Here is a 22,617-nt window from a genome sequence, read left to right on the forward strand (position 1 = left end):
CCCACATAAATAAATACTCCATATTACAAGCACTCAATAAGATAATATAGTATAACAACATGTATAGATTATGTATAGATATGTACTCAGGAATGGTTGATCTGAATAAAAATCTGTTTTGTTGTTCATTTATTGAAGGAATTAAAGGATATTGCATAAAACATTGAGGATTCATGGTTCAATGTTCCATTTCTTTACTTATTCACCCTTTCACAAAGATAATAATGAAGCATCAAATGTCATAAGATGTCCAGCAAACTGCTCCTCTTACACACCGCCATCTAGTGGTTATATTCCACTACTACATACGGATCTAATCTTTTTGAAAATAGTGCGTTATATTGTATAACTGCAGATTTCATGTGTACACTTGACTGCTGTACTTTCCACCATACTCACACCTTTAAATCTTAAATGATTTTGATTGTAATGTAATAGTGTGCACTTTTTTAAAGCTGCTTTGGCACAATAATTATTGTGAAACGTCTTACACAAATAATTTAGAATTAATCTAAACTCAACACTGCATTATTTTATTCACTGAAATTGTATAAATATTCAACTGTATGATGTGGCTTGCTTACATCAGCAAAATATCCCACATTTACAAAGACATCATCCGAGAACATAAACATAATATAATAAGATAAAAATGAACTATTCACATGTTTTACCACACAAAATGATGTTAACTTTGGAAAACATTTGCTCTATTTTTATCACTCTCTCTTCCGCATTTTTACATTTAAGCATTTATCCAAAGAAATTTACACCTACAATCCCTGCCAGTGGATCACAAGTCTAACTCTGTAATCTTTAGTTGCCCCCATCTACACACACACACACACACACACACACAGCCACACATTCACTCAAAAACCCACTTGCACACATTTAAACATGTGCACAGATTTGTGTTGTCATTCAGCACTCCTCTGCTACTTTATAAATAAAAAGTTGAACAGAAAAGTTCTGAAAAAATGAACTGAAAAGTTACATGACATTTCCCAATACCTTCCAGTTTCACTATTAGTAAAGTTGCTGTTGTCGAACAGGTTCAGGTAATTCACAAAAGCTCAATCACTCTCTTTCATTTCTCCAATAACTGCATTATTCTGCGCGTCAATGGTTTAAGACTCTATTACTAGCTCTAAAATAAAGCCTGAAATGAGCAAGGTGAGGAATGAGAGTAATATGGACACAGCCTCACAAATACATTATTTTCTAATCCTTCCACAGTCTAAAGTCAATTATTTCCAACACAAACAATATAAACTCTGAATATTGAAGTGTTGACTTTGAAACCTAGAGAAGTTTCATAAACTAATTTCGAGAGGAGCACGTGATATGATTGAGCACAGCTGGCCACTCATTTGTAATCAGTAATAATCCAATCCGAGTGATCCTAGCCTACTATAAATGGATCACTTTCTAACCTTTTTCCCTATCCTCATTTCGGAAGAATCCCCCCTTCCACCCCATCTCCTCCTTTCTCTACCCTTTCTAAAAGGGAGAACTATTGAGACCTTCCTGATCTCGGATCCTCTGATATGCTTATTGACCGGGCGGGAGCCCTGGGCTCAAATATATCCGAGCTCAGGGTTCTCTCCCGGGACAAACCTGCTATAATGCTAAGCATATCTAAGTGTGAACTCTTGAAACTACATTTAAGGAAAGTTGAAGTTTCATTTACTCAGATTTACAATAAATACAAAACTAAAAACTCACTTCTCTGTCAATTGAATGATTTGGTAAAGCCTTTTGAAAAGATCTTCCCAGTTGACAGTAGCGTCTTTAAGAGGAGGGAAACTGAGCATGAGCTTCACCAGCGCTGCTTTATCCTCACCATGTGAATGAACCACACCTCCACTGCTAGCAGATCTGCAAAGAAGCAATCCTATTTCTAAATAAACTTGTTTAAAGTGGCAAAGTTAAAAGAAAGGAGAACATTACATGCATGAATTCATACGCATAATCATAAGCCCATCTGTCCATCGAAAGAGTCAGAGATGGATTTTTCATTTCGCTGTCATGCATCTTGTACCTGCAAAAAGATTGTAGCCAACAGTTAATAATGCCAATCACTTGTCTGAATCAAGTCAAATCAAAAGCTGAAATGGCTTACAGTACAAATGGCTTTCTGAAGACTGAAAATGTTGAACAGACCCTTCCCTCATCACGAATAATCAGGTTGCTCACAAAATACCTTAAAACAGAAATCCGTCTGAATTAGTGAACCATTCATTCAGTCATCCATTTAATTTCCTTCTTAGTGCCTTATTTTTCAGCATTTCGTCACAGCGGAATGAACTGCCAACTAATCTGGCATATGTTTTACGCAGCAGATTCCCTTCCAGCCACAACCCAGCACTGGGAAACACCCATACACTTACATTCACACACACTCATAAACTACAGTCAATTTAGTTAATCTAGTTCACCTATAGGGCTATAGCACATTTAGGACCCAATCATACACCCGGCGCAATAAGGCGCAAGATGTGTTTTCACGACGTGTTGCTATTTTTTGACCAATGCAAGCTTAATTTTCTCCGCTTTCTGGCACGTTTTTTAAATAGCAAATGCATTTGCGCCACTTTGTGGACTTATGGGTGTTTCAGTCTAGAAAAGAGGTGTGTTAAGGCGCATTGTTGGGGTGTTGCTATTTTGAGGAACTAAAATAGACAGTAAAATAGTTCAATAGACCAGCTGAGAGGAGGTCTAAATCCAGCGCAGAGCGTGTCAGTTGTGGCCTCCCTTACACATTGCTTAAAACACGCAGGATGTACAGCAATATGTACATATCTTTACAAATGAAAAAGAAATAAAGGATTAAAATATTTGTAAAAATATAATTTTCTACATAAATATAAAAAACACTGCCTTCATGCCTTCATCACGGGGGGCTTTTTTAGTTTATTCATGACAACTTGCTTTAGTGTAATGTTATTATTATTAGCAGTATTATTTATTATATGCATATTTACATTTATTTTATTTGGGTATTGTGGGGAATTGAAAATAAATCCTTCGTTGCAGCACATTTATAAACACAACACTGACGACCCATGTCTCCAAACAATTCTACTTACACTAGTTTGAATTATCGTTGAAAACAAAACGTTGCGTCTCTCTGCCATCTGAACACTGTAACAGGTCTTTGAAACTATCATGCATATAAATGCAGTTGCACCTCATACACAATAAAGCACGCTGATTGGTTCGAACCAAGTTTATCTCTTGAATTAATGATGCAAACTCAAAGACTTCACGTTGTACCCGCCGGTACAGTCTCCATGCTGGAATTTACACAAGGATCTAATTGCTGTGACGTAGATTCAAAATTCTTTTTAAACCGAAAGAACGAATTTGCTCGAAACAATGCAAAAACAACCAATTTTCACTTTTTTTTTTGGTGAAATGTATGTGTCCTAATAGTGCTTGTAGCAGTGTGGGACACATATATCCGTCAACATCTCATCTCGTGCTTTGTGACCCTTTAAAAAAAGAAGGTGTGTAATCAAACCCACCTCTAAACCCAATCGTCGCTGGGGAATAAGCAAGTTTTATTCAATTGTACGGATGAGGGAGAAACCCCGGTACTTTCTAAATTCTCTCCCATTTGGTGTAATGCATTATTCGTACCAGGGAAATTAGACAAGGATTTTAAGCTGTGGTTCCAGAAAGGCTTGCAAAAGATACCAGATCTTTATGAAGATAATATATTGATGTCCTTTAAACCTTAAAGGAAAGATATAAAATTCCTCAGTCTCATTTTTTTAAGTATCTTCAGATCCGTAATTTTATAAGATCTAAAAATTATTCATATTAGTGTCCAAACCCAAGTAGTTTAGAAGAAATTGCAGTTAAAGATCCCAGTGCCAAATACAAAATTTCTACACTATATAGCAAATTTGTTAATGCTTTCAAAGAATCTACAAATCATAAAAGACTGGCTTGGATTGAAGACTTTCAAATAGATATTACAGAAAATGAATGGGAAGAAAGTTGTCTTCAAACGCAAACATTATCAATCAATACCCGTTTTAAACTAATCCAATATTATTGGATAATGTGAACATATATTACACCAGAAATGTTAAATAAATTTAATAGAAATATTTTGGACATTTGTGGAAAATGTTTGACTTGCACACTGACAAGGGCACACTGTTCCATTGTGTTTGGCAATGTGAGCACTTGCAATTCTTCTGGAATGAAATAATGGGTGTAATCTCTAAAACTATTGGTAAAGAAATCCCTGTTTGCCCTAAAATCTGTATCCTTGGTCTTTTCCCACCTGCCTCATCGCTGAAGTCATATGAACAGAAGTTTATAAATCTGTGTCTATTACATGCGAAGCACCTGATTGCTATTCTGGAAAAGTACTCATGCTCCATCTTTGTGACTCTGGATTAAGGAAATGTCTTCGTGTATAGCAATGGAAAGGTTGACTTATTCAATCAAACAAAAAATGCACATATTCTACAAGATTTGGGACTTCTTCCTTCATTTTTTAAATAAGAGTGGACTGACCGTTTAGTAATACCAAACAATGTGATTGTTAAAATACACTGTGTTTGTAATGACTAACTTTAATATACTTTTCACTTTCACTGGAATGTATAGGTTGAAATGTCAATGTTTTAATGGTATTTATTTTTTTTATATTTTAAATTTTTAACAAAATTGCCCTTTTTATTTTTATTATTATTTAATCTTATTTTAGTTAATCTTTATTTTCTATTTATCTGTTTATGTATTACTTTCCTCGCATGAGAATGCATTTTTTTATTCTATTCTTTTTTAAAAAAAAAAATTTATTTGAACGTCAGGATGGGGCGGGAGTTCTTTGATTGGTATTTTGTTACTAATACATTATGAATGTATCACATTTTTCTGAAACAATAAAAGTGAAAAAAAAAATTGTACGAATGAGATAATACGAATTTAAATGACTGAGCCACCAAAACAAAAAGGTATGAATTACCATGAGATTGTGTTGAACAAACAATATATTAATCATTATAGGATATAAAAGGATCACTTGAATATTCTCCTACTTTATATGTGAAATCTTGGGATTGACTTGAAGGAAGAACAGAATCCTGGAAGCCCAAATATCTGTCAGGTATTCTGAATGCATGTCCACCTCAGTTAAACCAGGAACACAACTCAGGAAAGACACCAGAGAGTCCACATTCACACCAAACTCAGTGTTATTCCTGCAAACAAATATACAAATACACAAATACCAAATATTATACACCTTAAAGGATTGGAATATTAAAATAATATAAGATTACCTACACATCCGAGAAGCATCTGAGGTTATTGGATGTCTTCAGAAAATCGTTCATGGGTATTTCAGATAAAGGACAGAGAGCGAAGGATATTTTTGAAAAACCCTGATAACAACCATGCTTTTCACTCGGATGTCCTTCTGAATGCCCGATAGTGAACCTGAAATAGGAAAATAATGATTATTATTATTTTTTTATTATAGGAAACAAAATTCATGTGACAGAATGTGCATCAACTAATTACCAGAAGGATTTTTTTGAATGTGCGATCGTGAACTCTGAACATAAACTCGTCTCTGTGTTTTCTACTTGACTGCTAATGCACACACTGTGAAAATGAAAAGAAATGATCAATAATCTATTAAAAACTTGGTTATAATATCAACAGTTTGTGTGTATGCTTGCTCTGGTAACTCAATGTGTCTATATGCATCTAAACAACAATAATAACATATGTATTTTTAATTATGCAAACATTTATAATAAGCCATTTAATACAAAAGATAGTAAAAAGTGGTCAACAATTACAGCAGTTTGTGTTATGTTTGTGACTGCATTTGGTTTACCTGAAACTTCGACCCATCATTTCCTTAATGAGGAAGTTCATGGTTAAATCAACATTGCTTTCACTGATGCTCCTCAGTGCCAGTCGAATGTTACCCACTGATGTTTGTCCACTGAGGGTTTTCAGGATCTTCAGCAGGCTTTCATCTGAAAGGTCTCCATCCTCCATTCTGCAATATATTTACAAGGCTGCTTTACTTACTCCTCACATTAAACATGATGTAGCTTTTTGTATGTTAAAGCTAAATTAGATTTAGCTGACCATATAGCATGTCATTTAGTGCCTAAATGAAACTTTCCATAAGGCTTTGTTGGATTTATGAATATAAACAATTTAAATCATAACCAATAAAACATTACGTCAAATAGCCCACATCCTTTTTCTTCTTCAGGGCTGATGTCAGGAAATCAACATCAGAGTCAGACATGGAATCAACCCTCAACCTTCAAAAACACAAAACAGAAACTAGTAAGACTTCATTTCATTAAACAAGCTTCACATTTCAATGATGAGATATTATACATGTACCAAAAATATTTTGAATAAATAAATATGAATAAATACTTATTTTTAAAATGCAAAATTATTACATCATATATCATTAGAAAAAAAGGAATCTGTTAAAGTTTTAAATTAAAAACTGTAGCCTATTGTCATTTATTAGGCAAATAACAAACTGGCCAGCACATGCAACTGTCCTCAGTCAGAATTTGACATTTTCAATTTAAAAAAATTAAAATAAAATAATAATAATTAAAATAATAATAATAATAATAATAATAATAAAGTGAAGCTTCACAATTTTTCCAGCTTTTTTTGTAAAAAAAAAAAAAAAAAAAAAGGTACATTTGAAAATTCATTAATAACACCAATAACCAAAATATATTCTAATTAATTTAATATGGTCCACTTTTATTGGTTATTTTTGTTTCAAGAATAAGCTCCAGGATTTATAATAAAAATTGCTTATAAAATGTTTTCTCTGTTTAAAAACAGTAGCGAAAGACTTATTTTACGTCCGATTATAAATTTAAAATATTTGTTAACATTAGCCAAAACTGGTTAGCTGAGATCATGCCGAAAGGACAGCCAACAGAGGATTCCACTTGGTCTTAAAGCCCTTATTCTATGGGTTATCTTTACTAATTATGATGGCATAACAGTCAAAATAGGACACATGAGCTATATGAGGAATTCTGGACCTTTGTCAGTAAGGGGTGGGTCTTTCGAACCCCCCTGGCTAGGGGCGTGCTATGGTAATTTATTTTCCTACCAAGTTGATGAGTGCCAGCTACCAGCCTTTTTCCAAATATTCCTAAAAATACATACAGCAAAATGCTTTGAACAAGGGAAGGATGCATAAAAGATGCAGAAATTTTATTTTTTTTGGATGAACTAAACTCCCTTTTCCTAAAACTAAAATGCCATTTAGTTAAACAAAAAAATAGAGTATTTTAAGAGTGCAGGGTGCAGCACTGTAAAAAATTTAACAGTTGCCCACAGCATATGATTTACAGTTGGTTTCTGTCAATTTATGCTTCAAATTTGCATTACGGGACCCGGATTTCTGATCAAACATTTTTTGATGTTAAAAGCTATGATTATCTTTGTTTATGTAGTCTGAAATTATATTGTCTGAACTAACTATTTGAGCTTTTTATTTGACTACTTAAAAATGAGTAAACTAGTTGACCTAAAATTAATGAGTAAGTGACCTATCTGCATAATTATAAAAATTAGATTAAGTCAACTTAACAGTTTAGGTTAACAATTTTTTTACTCACTTTTACAGTGTTATTGTAAAAATCTTTGGATGACTACAATTTAACAGTGGATTTTGTTGAATTTTACCTGAAACATATACAGTTCAAGTCAGAATTTTTTTGCCCCCCTTTATATTTTTTCTTTTTTGTTTTATATTTCCCAAGAGCTATTCAACAGAGCAAGGAAATTTTCACAGTATGTCTGATAATATTTTTTCTTCTGGAGAAAGTCTTATTTGATTTATTTCGGCTAGAATAAAAGCAGTTTTTAATTTTTAAACACAATTTTATAAAAATAAATGTAAAATAAATGTTATCAAAACTATTATGTTTAGAAATGTGTGGAAAAATCTTCTCTCCGTTAAACATAAATTGGGGAAAAAAATAAACAGGGGGGCTAATAATTTTGACTTTAATATATACATATACGTATACATAATTATACATATATATATATATATATATATATTTATTTATTTTTTATATAATTATTTTTTCAGGGTTTTCACCTTTATTTTTGATAGTACAGTAGAGAGAATTGACGGGAAAGCATGGGGAGCAGAGAGAGGGGAAGGAGCAGCATAGGACCGCAAGGCGGAATCGAACCCGGGTCGCCGCGAGCACCGGATTGCATGTGTCGACACACTAATCACTAAACCACTGGTGCCGACAGGCAACTATTCTTTAAGTGACAATTTCTTACATAGTATTTTGAGAACACAACTTAAACCATGAACACTTACCATAAATTAGCACACTTGTAAAGTGCAGGATGAAGCACCTTCAGATCTTTTGCTTTGCACTTCACTTCCATGCTGACAATCCGTGAAGTATCCTGAAGACAGTACATCACAACTTGGCAGTCGATCGCTCTCAAAGACCAGTGTATGTCAATGCCCGAACGCTCCCACAGCTTCATTACTTCTTTCAGTGTGTCGCTATCATGGAGCTCGTACAGGCAATGAAGAATGAAATCACTCATGTAGCGTGTATCCATGATGTTCTTCACTAAAACCTTGCTGATCCATTTTGTTAGCGTTGCACGAATTGTGGTAGACGTCGACTTTGGATGGTGGATTAAGCGGCTCACTTTCCTGTTCGAAAGACCAAAAAGGAAGCGAATGATTGGTAATAGATGCTCACTGTGCCTGCCGTTGCCTGCTGACTCCAGGAGTTCCTTGACTTTTATTTTGGCTTCCTCCTTATCTGCTAGCATGTAGAACAGAGCGCTGAAGAACTCCTGAAAGCTGAGGTGCATGAACCCGAACATCTCCTTCAGATTAGTTCTCTCCTGATGGCGAAATGTGCACAGGAAAGGAATGTTTGGCAGATGTGAGATTGCTTTAGGGAGATCGTTTCTGGAAAACAGGATTTGTCGTTTTGGTGTTGCGCTCTCTGCAAGCTGACCCAAGTTCTTGATAAGGTCGAGCTCCTCTTCTTGACTCAAATCGCTATGATGCTTCAAGAGCGTGAGCACAAAATCAACAAATATCGATGTAGTTGTAGTCAGCTCACTAGTTACCACACCATCCTTTCCTTTCCTCTTAAAGATTGTGCAGATAATCCAGCAGATGACTGGAATGAAGCAGGCAGTGAAGAGCATCTCGTGCATCTTCACCTGATCGTACACCTGAGTGGAAAACTCTTCATCCTCAAAGAACTTTCTAAAATATTCACACACTCCCTTCTCGGAAAATCCCATGATCTCCATGAAGCACTGAGGCTTTTTCAGGATGATCTCCAGTTTGTCTACAGCTGTGGATCTTGTGGTGACCAGCAGAAACGAGTCTCTCATCAATCGTCCTTTCAGAAGAGAGTGAACAATTGCCAACGGATGGGACTTTATGTTTGGTTTTGGTGGTAAAGGCTCATTGGATGCTGAAAGCATCAGTTCATCAAAACCATCAATGACGAACAAGACCCTATCAGCAGCTTTGTCTTTTAATATCTGAGCAATTTCATTTGAAGTTAAACTGCAATCCAGGAGATCCAGCAAGCTCAACATGTCACCTGAGATCCCACTGAGTTGCTTGCATCTAACATGAAACACCACGTCAAAAAGTCCAGCGTAAAGCTCTCCAGAAGCCCAATCCAGAACGATCTTTTGCGCAGTGATTGATTTCCCACTTCCAGAATCACCTTGAAGGATCACAGCTCTTGGAGTAACTCTTTTGGAGCTGTTCTCTGGGCCGAACAGCTGATCGAGGCTGATGTTTTGGTTTCCCTGATAGGTTTCTCTGGTGTTGAAGAAACGTTCCCCTCTGGAGCGCATCTCATTCTCGCGCTCTGTCTTCTCCCTGTGTTTCTGAACAATCAGTGGGTCGATGTAACGGTCACTGAGCAGCACCTCTTCACCAGCACGAGAGGTGTATTCTGTAATGTAGGCATACTCGGACTGCAGGGACTTTTTGTAATCAGTGATTAATGTGCTTGTATCTGAAAAAAAAGGTTTCATTGTATACGTTACATTTTGCTGATCAAAAACATTTTATAAAAACTTATATATATATATGAATATATATATATAATATATATATATATAATATATATATTATATATATATATATATATATATATATATATATATATAAACTGATAATTATGTAGGGTGATTATTCGAAAGGTTTTTATATTATATATTATAAATATTATATTATATTTTATTATATTTTATTATATTATATTATATTATATTATATTACATTATATTATATTATATTATATTATATTATATTATATTATATTATATTATATTATATTATATTATATTATATTATATTATATTATATTATATTATATTATAAAACAGGCTTTACTAATAAAACTAAAATGTTGATTTTTGCTCCAGATAGCATCACCCCAATGCTTAGGCAAGTTTTTGGGGGCATGTGATCTTCATCAAATTGCAGTGACATTAGAAATCTGAGTGTCATCTTCGATAGAGCTCTGTGTTTTAATAGCCATGTTAAGTCTGTTGTTCGTACATGTTTTTTAAATCTGAGGAACATCACAAAAATCAGAAATATTGTTTCAAAAGGAACAGATGGAGATGCTCGTTTATGCCTTTATCTCTTCACAGTTGGATTATTGCAATGTTCTGTTCACTTCTCTCAACAAATCTTCAATAGATCGATTGCAAGTTGTGCAGAATGCAGCTGTAAGGCCTTTTACCAACACCAGTAGGATGTCACACATTACGTTTGTGCCTAAGGCACTTCACTGGCTTCCTATTAGTTTTAGAGTAAATGTTAAGATTCTGTTAATATAGATATAATACTCATATATAACTCTGCATGGTCAGGCCTCCCTTTATATTTAAGATATTTTTTTCTGTACACTGTAAAAAAAAAAAATTGGTAATTTAAATTTTTTTTTCAGCAGCTGGGATGCCGAAAAAAAAACTTTAAATAATAGCTGTTAAATTACAGAAATTTACCGTACAATAACAGACGTTCCTTTACAGAAATTTACTAGAAATGTAAATATAAGAAAATTTCTGTAACTTAATGTCTGCTATTTTACGGTAAATTTATGTAATTTTTCCGGCAGCTGAGATGTAAAAAACGTAAAACTACGGATTTTTTTCACAGTGTAGTAACTCATGTAGCTGGTCTCTAAGGTACTTTGCCAAAGACCTTTTAGCCATTCCCAGAACTCATCTTAAGACTAAAGGTGACCATGCCTCTGTGTTGTGTCTCCCTCTAGCACTGACAGCTCTGGAATTAGTCGAACTTTTAAAAAAGCATTTAAAGACACAACTTTTCGGTCAAGCTTTTCATTAACAGTACGGTGAGCTGGTTTTACATTGGTGTTTTGTTTCTTGGATTTTATCTTGTTTTAATATGTTTTCTTTTACCTTTTTATTTAGGTTTTCATTCATTTATTCATTCATTTTCTTGTTAGCTCAGTCCCTTTATTAATCTGGGGTTGAATGGCCAACTTATCCAGCAAGTTTTTACGCAGCGGATGCCCTTCCAGCCACAACCCATCTCTGGGAAACATCCATACACATTCACACACACACTCATACACTACGGACATTTTAGCCTACCCAGTTCACCTGTACCGCATGTCTTTGGACTGTGGGGGAAACCGGAGCACCCGGAGGAAACCCACGTGAAGGCAGGGAGAACATGCAAACTCCACACAGAAACGCCAACTGAGCCAAGGTTGGAACCAGCGACCTTCTTGCTGTGAGGCGACAGCACTACCTACTGCTCCACTGCCTCGCCTATTTAGGTTTTCTTTTACTAGAGTAAAGCACTTTGTGACTTAATGTCTGTGGAAGGTGCTATATAAAGAAATCTTTACTTACTTACAAAATGCACATTCAAATATAAAAATGTTTTAAAGAAAAAATGTACAGATGGATATTTAAACCATACAATGTGAAAAATGGCCATAATTTCATAAAATGTAAAAATGCTACAGTAAAAATCCGTAACCTGGTTAACAGTATGTTTCCTTAATATATACAGCTAATAACCATAAACTGACTTTCCCAGAATTCCTTGCATGGTAGATCACTTTTTATGCTTTTTGTTGACATTAATATGGATCTTTGTAGTTGTTGCCCCATTAGTTATGTACATTAAAGATGTATGTTACATCTAATGTTAATAAACAATGTTTATTTCATGACTTTAATTTTATGTGTGTTACTATACTGGTGTTTAGTAGCTGGATGAATGACACTGAGCACCTTCATTAAACTGATACACTTTTCTGCTTGTGAGAAAGTTGTTTGTGATGAGCATTGGCTCATTCTGTAACTTTCTCATCACCACCTGCACATGGCTTAACATGTCTATCTGTGTATCAAAAGATGTGTAGATGTTGGTAATTCAAAATACAGACATATTACCTCTATAAATTAATGAAATACGGTGGTGTACTGTAAAAATAAGAAATTATTTTTGCGGTTTGTACCGTATTTTCAACGGTAAAGTACTGGCAACCACAGCTGCCGTTTTTTTTACCGGAAATTTTGCGTATTTATTATTTACAGTGTACAGCTTTTTGTTTAAATCCGATCATTTATCATCACATTTTTTTTTTCTGTGTGTTTTTTATAAAGTCTTACAAATTTGAATTGGCATGAGGGTGAGTAAATGAGAACTGAATTTTAGTTTTTTCCAATGTGCAATCACAGTCAAATATGATGGTATTTTACAGTGCAGTACTGCATATTACCTGTGACTTCAGCTGCAGGTTCTACAACAGAATAATAAAGCAGATTATTACAAAAAACTGGACTTAATTCTTTAATAATCTCTGAATTTGTACTGACAACAGATGTAATAGAGCTGTTTTCTCCAGTGGAATATCCACATTTACTCACCAGGAAAAAAATTATTAGAAATACTAATATTTCCTGTGACTGTTGAGTTTAAAATCACAGGTGCTGAAACACTGCTTCCATTCTGAGCAGAGATGGTGATTTTAGACACTCCATGAGGCTCCACAGATCCCACATTGTCTTGAAACAAACAAAAGACAGGTCATTAAGATTGTTTTTAGCAGATTTAGCAAACTGAATGAGCTTATAACAGAAATATTACCATCAGTGTTGGGGGTAATGCATTACAAGTAATGAAAGTTATATATATAAAAAAAATTACTTTTCCAAGTAACGAGTAAAATAATGGATTACTTAAAAAAAGTAATATTATTTGAGTTACTTTTTAAAAAATGTAATAAGTTACAGTCCCACTTTCATATTAAGTGTCCTTAACTACTGTGTATTTACATAAAAAATAAATACAATGTACTTACTGTGTTAATAATGTATTTGAGAGCACTTGTGGTGCTTTTGTGTTGGGATAGAGGTTGGGTTATGGACAGGTTTGGTGGCATGGGTAGGTTTAAGGGTGGGTTAAGGTGTAATGGATGGTCAACAGTGTATTTACAAATGTAATTACAAAAGTTAACTACAAATGTAATTACATACATGTATTTAATCAAGCACAAGTACACAGTAAATACATGTATTTACACAAAAAGTACATTGTAACAAACTATTAATTCCTGTGTAAGTACATATTAGTTAAGGCCACTTAATATAAAGTGGGACCAGTTACTTATTTGTTTAAATAAAAATAAATAGCTGAAATAAAATGAAAGTAGTCTCAGTGAATCACGCAGTCGATGAGAGAATGTGCTCATTATTTTGAAAATATAGAGGAAAAGAGGATTGTCTGGATTCGGATTTCTGCCTTAAAATCAGTCCCAGCATTGATCAACATTTATCCTTTTCATATTACTCTATTAATATAACTATTTGAATCAGTATTTAATCTTGAAATGATTTTGACTAATGAATAAAGTGAACACATTGTTTAATACAATGTAAGAATGTTCAGTGCATTTGCCTGTCTCTTTGTAACTATTTTCAGGAGCCACTAAACCAGGTCAGAGGTCATGGAGACCTCGAGTGGAACTGAAGGGCTTGATGATAGAAAACAACTGATTTCCTGTTTGTATTGCTGAGTGTTAACATGATCTAAAGTGATTTTGATATTATTATTATGTGTTGTTTCTGTTTAAAGTGATTTTCCTTTTTATTCAAGACTTTATTTAGTGAGTATATAACTGCCTGAATGTAGATTATAGCGGTTTTTAACCAGTTTTGATAAAGACGGCTGAAAGTACACTTAGCTTTGGGTAAGAAACTGATTGTACTTGGAGAGTGTATGTGTATGTTCTATTCGATTGTGGATCCTTTTCACAGGTCTGAGGTCAGCTCTAAACAGTCTAATGGATGTCTGACGTATATATGCTTGAGATATTATTCAGAATTGTACGCACACACCCCTGTGGAAATTTTTCAACCAATCAGGTTAAAACACTTATATGTATGACGCAGTTAATGACATTATGTGAGAGTAAAATTGATGTTGATTTATGATTGTAAGCAGAGCGGCCTAGGAATTGCAAGTGTTGAAGCTGGCTTCTGCTGATGAAACTGCAAACTATCTTCAGTAAACTTATTTGAATCTGACTTCGGCTCTTCTTTGTCTGACAGACTGGTCATTCTTTGGATTAAAACTGTAAACTACGACTACAGTCTCAATGAACAGTGATTTTACTTAAGATAAATAGTAGAAAAGAAGCAAACACATTTCTTTAAACTTTCAATAATCTGTATATATGGCATGTAAAGCTCTGGGGTAAGAAAATTCTCAGATAACATTATCCTAAATATTTTTTGTGTCTGTTTTATTAAAGGTAAATGAAGGTGTATGATACATGGTGTATTATTAATTGCAAAGCTCCTCTATTAAAATAAAAAAAAACAATTTCTGAATGAAATCAAGCCTCAGCCAGCTAATAAAAAGTAATGCAAAAGTAACGTAAAACATTACTTACTATAAAAAAGGAACACAACTCGTACTTTTTTTGTTGTTGAAGTAACTCAATATTGTAACACACTACTAACCATAAAGTAACCAAGTAACTCAACGAGTACTTTTTTTCGAAGTACACAATATTGTAATGCATTACTTTCAAAAGTAACTTTCCCCAACGCTGATCATTACATATCTTTAGGAAAATTCGTCCTTATAACTGGTGTTTTTGTAGTGTGCTGGAAATTACCATGATCAGACATGTCCATCTGCTTTTACAATATGTCTGTGGATTTCTCTAATCTGAAATGACCAGCTCAGCCTAAGAAAAAAAGCAGATTTCATGTTAGTGTTAATAATGAGAAATTATATAACAGTTTGTGTTCATTTATTACAGTAGCAGTAGATGGGGAGTGCAGGGCATAAAGTAACACGGGGTAAAATGTAATACAGAGTTTTAAGGTATTTGCTCGGGGTTAACCCTGGCATGCTCCCAAGGTTTTCACCACAGTGTATCCAGAAGTCTTCCTGACAATTATTGTAAAAGTTCTGCGACATTTGTATGAGAAAGAGAAACCATTTTTGCAGCATAAAAGTATTTTGTATTATACTCTATATTTTTTATTTTAAAAATATGTGAAAGTATGTACGTTAAATCTTACTATTGTGATCACCGTCTTCTAGGCTAAAATATGGAACCATTTTAAAAGGTGTAAAAAAAAAAAAAAAAAAAAACAGTGACTGCTATAGCCAGTTTTGAGGAAGACACAGTGATGTTAGTTGTAACAGGGTGTAATGATAATAATGCAAATAAATGCAAATGTGTTATTCCAATAGATAAATAATCATGCTGTGCTATGTAGAATAAAAAAAATTAAGTACTTATGAAATATATTATTTAAAGTAAACTGAATTTAAATTAATTGTGTGAAATCAGACTTTTTAATCATGCGTTACAACCATCTGTCTGTTACAGCTTGCCCCAAAGGTGGAGTAAATTTGGCAATACTGCACAGAAACCATAAGTCTGGCGATCATAATTCCAGTGCTCATTTGTAGGAGAGGCTTGTGTGTTGTTGGTAAAAAAAAAAAAAAAAAAAAGGTTAAATCTAACCCTATTACTTTCATTATTTGGCCAAATCCAAAGTGTTACTTTGTGCCCCTCTTTCCCCTAGACTAGATAGTCTCTAGATGAAATGAATCTGTTTAATACATTTACATTTAGTAATTTACAGCAGACACTTGTCCAAAGCGACTTACAAATGAAATACTACAACTTAGTAGAATACCTAGAATATCTAGAGCCAGAATTCCTGAAGTTTTAAGTAGACTAATCTACTCGGTTTATTCAGTGATGCTAATAATTGCGACATTATAAAAAACAGCTTTAGATGTTTTAGGTAATTAGTGTAATTAGAAACTTGGCAGATACTTGACTATAAATAATTGCTCACATCCTCACAAATACTACATTATCTGACTTCAGTTAAGTTTAATTACGTCTCTAAGCAGCTAGCAATGTTATAGTATGAAGCTAATTCTTCAGAAGCACAATTAACGTTAGTTATGCCGATTTTATAAACCTGTAGTCCTATTTAAAAAGATTAAATCTATGTAAATATTTAATTTCCATAAAAAAAATTCCAAAAAAATATAGGCAAACGTTATGTACACTGTAAAAAATTTGACCTTAAATTCACAGTAAATTACTGGCTAATAATTGCATTACTTTCACAGTAAATTACTGTATGTAAATTCACAGTAAATTATTGTGAGGTAGTTCACAGTAATTTACTGTGGTTTTGTCACATTAAAATATTGTGAAATTACAACCATATATTGTAACTTTACAGTAGATAATAAAGTCCGTTACTGTGATTTCACAGTATTATCTTGTAGAATTAACTATATTTTACTGTGGATTTGCAATATGATTACTGTGATTTAGCAGTAGGTTGCGGTTTAAATACCTGATTTAACTGTAAAGTTAAAGTTATATCCCGGATTACTGTAATTTAACAGTTTGGTGCTGTAAAATTTCAAAGCAATTTTAGGTCACACAAAAATGAAAATTCTATCTTGATTTACTCACCCTCAGGTTGTTCCAGCTCTGTTAAAAATGTTTTTTTTGTTAAACACAGGAATAAAAATATCAAATATTCCTCTTTGTGTCCAAACAACCTGAGGATGCGTAAATGACGACAGAATCTTCATTTTTGGGTTATCTGAGAAGACTCTAAAATCAAAATAAAAACAAACACACATACATTTCACAGATTTATTTAACAGCTTAATGACATCTGTGTAAACATTTCAGAAAACTTTCAAAAGGTGAAGGTGAAGCCTCAAAAAATACTATAAGAACATATTAATAAAAAAATCTGACATCATATGTAGTATACATATAAAAAGCAGTGCTTCAGAGTACGCGCGCTCTCTCTCTCTCTCTCTCTTATATATATGTACACACACACACACACACACGCACACACACACACACACACACACGAGAGAGAGAGAGAGAGAGAGAGAGACAAAACTTCTTGCTAAATTAGGCAGTCGTCTATTCAAGGTCAATCATTTTACATTTACATTTACATTTAGTCATTTAGCAGACGCTTTTATCCAAAGCGACTTACAAATGAGGACAAGGAAGCAATTTACACAACTAAGAGCAACAATGAATAAGTACTAAAGGCAAGTTTCAGGTCTGTAAAGTCTAAGAAGGGAAGTGTTAGTAGTTATTTTTTTATTTATTTTTTTTTTTTTGTACAATTAGTGTGAGATATTTTCCTGATAATTTTACACACTTGCTGGTTGATGTGTCTTCTCTGCTTCTTTGACTTCGTCTGTCTTCCATCTCCAAACTGGTGCCCAAAAAGCACCTATAAGCAAAAGGGCAGACAAACAGTTAGCTTCATACAACACTACTGGGACAATACTGCTGCACTAGAGAGCAAAATTACTGTTAGCTCAGTTTGAACATTCTGACAATACTGTAGCTCAGTCAAACTGCAATCATTTAAACAAAAACATCTGAAAAACATTTCCATCACAAACACACAATCAAGAACAGTCTAACAACAAATAGTGGTTTTAATGACCTAGGCAGAGCATTTTAAAACAGTTGATTTGATTTACACCTTCTGTTTACAGACTATAATCTAATGCTGGGTTCACATTTATTGCAAAGTAAACACATGCATCACAGTACTTGCTCTTGAATACTAGCAGGATGTTTCTTGCATCAAGCTAATTTTTCATGATTTGAATATTAGGAAAATTTTGCAAAAAAAAACTTGATTGAAGTGATACAGCACTTGTGTTGTATTCATTTCAATCAAGTTTTTTGCAAATATTCCAAATATTTTTCAACGTTTTTTGAGTTTCACTTAATTTGTGCTGCCCAGTAAAAATGTCCCACTATTTATGCATTTGCAATGACTTGTATGTAATCCACTCACCTGAATAGGTAACTTCACATATGGTAAAAGAGCCCCATCCTTTTAAAGACAGCTTCCCCTCTGGTCTTCAGCACAGACAAACAAATTGTGTCTGCAACACGGCCCTTTATAACAAGGGGACAAGGGGAGTCATGACTTGTGCTCCTATACATTCCTTGTTTAACCCCCCAAAAACAAGCCCTCAGTTACAATATTTATTGTAGACATTACCTTAAATTCCAGAGTGCAAAAGGCATCTTCAGCATACTTCAGTTTCAGACCAGATCCAAAGTCAGTTGTGAAATCCAGGTGAGGTCCCATGACCACTCGACCCTCCAAGGAATAAGACTAAAAGGGGGAAAGAAGGACTAAATTAGAGGTGTTTGTGAATAATTAAATTTGTTTGTAGAAACAAAGTTGACATTCCATGCTCTGCCTATTAAAAACCAAGCAAACAAACACACATGCCCAGTAAAATTGCTAATAAAAATAAAAACTATAGTTTAAAAAAATCTTTGTCTAATATTTACTACTACTGGAGGTACTGGTGGAACTTCTGGAAGAAGAAAAAGAGTTTGTACAAGAAACTGCTCACAACAAATCTGTGAAAAACCTGACATTTAAAAATCTAATAAAAATGAGGAAGGCATCAACATTACCTTTAATAATCAAGCGAGGGGTGATTGGTAGCATCAGTGTTTCAACATCAATGGCTGTGGCTGCAAAAAAATATGAATATAATAAGAGTAGAATAAGACTCAACCTAACACACGCACACACATACACACACATACTCACTCACTCTCTCTCTCTCTCTCTCTCTCTCTCTCTCTCTCTATATATATATATATATAGGTTTAGATCGTGATAATGAATTTAGGCTATATTTGTGTGCTCGGAATTTACACTCACCTCACACTTCAGCTATTATCAGGTACACCTGAACACCAAAAAACAAAATCTACAGTTAGTGACAATATACAATTAGTTCTCATTAGTAAATGTTAGCACTGCATTAACACCAGTGAGAAATATACAATATGTACTGTGTTAGTGTTAGTTTAAAAGAATACAACTGAATTGTATTATAAGCCTCATTTAATAAAACAGTTAAGACTTGTTTCATAATGAGTTTAGTTTATTTAAATAACTTAACGTTAACGTTACAGTGAACAAAATTAACGTACATGATGGTGACTAACCGTAACGTTAACTTAAGTGAAGGTCAGAGCTTACCTTAACTTTAGTCATTTCACCTTTACTTCAGTCTTGTACTAAAACAGAAAAAGCAGTTAACAAGAAGTTAATTAAAGAAAATTCCCTTTCTTTTATCAGGAACTAACGTTAACGTTATGCTAATACCTCAGAAAACACTACAATCACCATCTGGCGTCGTTAATTTCTTGTTTTAAAAAAGGCGCGCTTAAACCCTGTACGTGCGAGTACAACTAAAGTACTCGGTAAATTCCTGTTAAATGACATGCACTATACAGAAATACACATACAACACTCATTTAACGGACAAAAGTCATATTTTAACACTTACCGAGGATGAATTCGTTTGGTGAAGAGACGAGGCAGGCGTTGTCTGTGGTGATGGCGCTTGTTTGCGGTCGAGTCGAGTCAGTTCTGTTAAATGAATCGGCTCCTTTAAGTGAACAGTAAAGAGTCGAATTCGGCTCCTTTAAGTGAACAGTAAAGAGTCGAATTCGCCTGAAAACGATTCCATTTTGTATAATATTGTAAGACGCAAACATATAATTCATTAATATTTCATCATATTGCTTGGTTCGTGTACTGCTTGTACACGAATAGCTTGTTGATGACTATGAGCTCATGAACACGTCTGATAAAACATCTGAATCTGATTCAATGTCACACGAGTCCTGAATCGAAGCAGTGCAAAAGTAATATATTGATTGAAATATAAAGTTAATTATTTTCTTCGCCATTCAAAATATTATATATCTCTGACTTTAACAATAAGAATAAAGTTCGTTTGGAGTGTATTGAGAATTATTATTTTTTCCTCCCAGGATTCAATTCGCACCAAGCTGCATCAAGCTGTAATGGTGGATGAAAAGGCACATAATATTATAAATATTGCTTTTAATATGTAATGAAATAAAGTTTTAATACTTTTTCATGCGAGAATGTAGTTCTTCAAAACTCAAATCTGTGGATTGTTAGTAAAGATTGTGTGTAATTTTAAGTGTGTTTTGCCAGTAGCGGAGATCTATGACCTCCAGGCGGTAACGGCGCTCATTACTCATGTATCCGCCGAGAGGCGCCTGTCTTCAGGCTAGACATTGGGACAATTGCCCCGTCTTCTATGGCTCTATATGCATCCGAAAATTAAGTTTTAACTGTTTTTCATGCTAGAATGTAGTTGTTTAAAACTCTAATCTGTGGTTTATTTATATAGATAAAAAAATAATTATATATATATATATATATATATATATATATATATATATATATATATATATATATATATATATATATATATATATATATATAATTCTGAGATTAGTGACCTCCAGGCGATGAAAGGTGCCCAATACTTATGAAACCGTCTAAAGCAGACATTTACCCTGACATTGAAATAATTGTTGGCTGTTTAACAGTCTTTGGTTTCATTAATTAATTACTTTTTATTCAAGTTTATTATGTTTTGGCTAAGCACACAGTTGTTCATTAAATATTATTTCATATTCTATGTTAACTGTATAAAATTAAATAAAGGTGCAGTACAACCAAAAAGATGTTGGTAACCAAATCGTTTTGGGGGCTATAACATTCTGTTATTATCTGTTAAAAGTTCATTTGTATTAATTTCTACGTTGAGTTAAAAAAAGGTTTGAATTTCTATAACTAACGTGCAAAAGATATAGCCCTTTTCACAGTAATTTGCTGTAATCATGCTACCTGCCGTAATTTCACAATAAAATTATGAATACAACATATTACTGTGAATTTTTCAGTTAAATACTGTGAAGAGATACTAATGTAATTTACTGTGAAAAATTACAGTAACTTGTTGTGAAAACCTGGAAATTTTTTACAGTGTAGACAACACTACACTGCAACAAGAACCTGCAGCAAGTGTTGAATTATATTGCTGTCATATGCTGATATGGATTGGAAAGAATGCATGTGTCCACTTATGTTTGTGGGACGCCCTCTGCCGGAAGCAGCATATTGTGGTTGTGAGGCTTAACCACAAAAACATTTCCGTTCCGTTCTATAAATATCTCAGTTCGTCTATTAGGTTTCATTTCAGCATTGTACTGTATCTGTGTAAGCAAATGAAGAATACTACAGCAAATTATTCAGAGTAATGTGAAAAGATGCAATTACAAACAAATTTAAAAAAACTATACAAGTACACCATTTTGCACTTAGTCTAAATGAGTTCGTAAATTTGTAATACTCTAGTGCCACCAAGATTTACTGAAACAAACATCATACCTGGAGCTTGAACATCGCTGTGTAGTCCCGAGAGTTTGTACAGAATTGATGATACCATGGAGGAAAAATACTTTCGCTTTTTATTCGACAATGAGATCCTCCCTGAGGGCGAACACTTATCAGCATCATGGATCAGAGCTCACGAAACAAAACTCGAGCACGAGCATGGGTTAGCCTATAATGTATTTTCGCTTTTTATGTCTGTGTATTGCATTCCCTACGTTGTGAGGACCAAATGTCCTAACAAAGTATAACAATATAGCAACTTTGACCTTATTGGACTTTTATTTTGGTCACAGAATGAAGCATTTTGCAAATAAATTGTAGAATATTCAGTTTGTACAGTATTGAAATCATTATGTTTATGAGACGTCTTTATAAAGATTGCTATTCAGTGTGTGTTTATATATATGTTGTATTTCCCAGTGGGGAATTAAAATTGAATGCACACAAACTGATAGGGCTAGGCAGAATCTGCTGACATTTTTTTTTTTTTTGCAATTTCTGCACAGAATTGTGTTAAAACTTTGCAGATTTATGGAGAATAATGTTGGGAGAATCATAACTAAAACCTTAATATTTGACAAAAAAAATAATTAAAAATTAAAATTTTAAACTTTTATTTAATGTTTATAATGCAAATCCAATTAGATCTGCAAGTCTCTTATATCTACGAAAAGACAGAAAATACAAACATTTATTTACATTTAATATTTACAAACTGGT

At 33.7% G+C, this 22,617-nt stretch overlaps 1 protein-coding gene and 1 long non-coding RNA gene across 9 annotated transcripts in view; both read right to left on the reverse strand.

Moving 5' to 3' along the window:
* The window catches only part of LOC101882795 (uncharacterized), a 55,139-nt gene extending 32,738 nt beyond the window's left edge, over positions 1-22,401 (reverse strand). For all 8 annotated transcript variants that reach the window (XM_087241420.1, XM_087241421.1, XM_087241419.1 and 5 more), the window contains exons 1-13: positions 21,892-22,401; positions 15,228-15,299; positions 12,973-13,110; positions 12,825-12,845; positions 8,375-10,067; positions 6,228-6,311; positions 5,870-6,037; positions 5,548-5,631; positions 5,311-5,463; positions 5,064-5,225; positions 2,126-2,206; positions 1,970-2,044; positions 1,729-1,881 (exon numbers count right to left, since the gene is read on the reverse strand). In XM_087241420.1, coding sequence (XP_087097546.1) covers positions 1,729-1,881; positions 1,970-2,044; positions 2,126-2,206; positions 5,064-5,225; positions 5,311-5,463; positions 5,548-5,631; positions 5,870-6,037; positions 6,228-6,311; positions 8,375-10,067; positions 12,825-12,845; positions 12,973-13,110; positions 15,228-15,246 — 2,831 coding nt within the window. In that variant the 5' untranslated portion in view covers positions 15,247-15,299; positions 21,892-22,401. The remainder of the gene's footprint in view (positions 1-1,728; positions 1,882-1,969; positions 2,045-2,125; positions 2,207-5,063; positions 5,226-5,310; positions 5,464-5,547; positions 5,632-5,869; positions 6,038-6,227; positions 6,312-8,374; positions 10,068-12,824; positions 12,846-12,972; positions 13,111-15,227; positions 15,300-21,891) is intronic.
* LOC148679741 (uncharacterized) lies at positions 17,244-20,031 on the reverse strand. The gene is made up of 8 exons (XR_015941941.1): positions 19,967-20,031; positions 19,657-19,694; positions 19,333-19,360; positions 19,080-19,139; positions 18,951-18,976; positions 18,652-18,768; positions 18,442-18,545; positions 17,244-17,862 (listed from the first exon to the last, which is right to left on the reverse strand). It is a non-coding gene; the product is annotated as an uncharacterized LOC148679741 (long non-coding RNA).
* Positions 22,402-22,617: the final 216 nt, after the last annotated feature.

Source organism: Danio rerio, chromosome 2 (genome assembly GCF_052040795.2).
Source record: "Danio rerio strain M-AB ecotype USA chromosome 2, GRCz13ab, whole genome shotgun sequence".
NCBI classification, from domain to species: domain Eukaryota; kingdom Metazoa; phylum Chordata; class Actinopteri; order Cypriniformes; family Danionidae; genus Danio; species Danio rerio.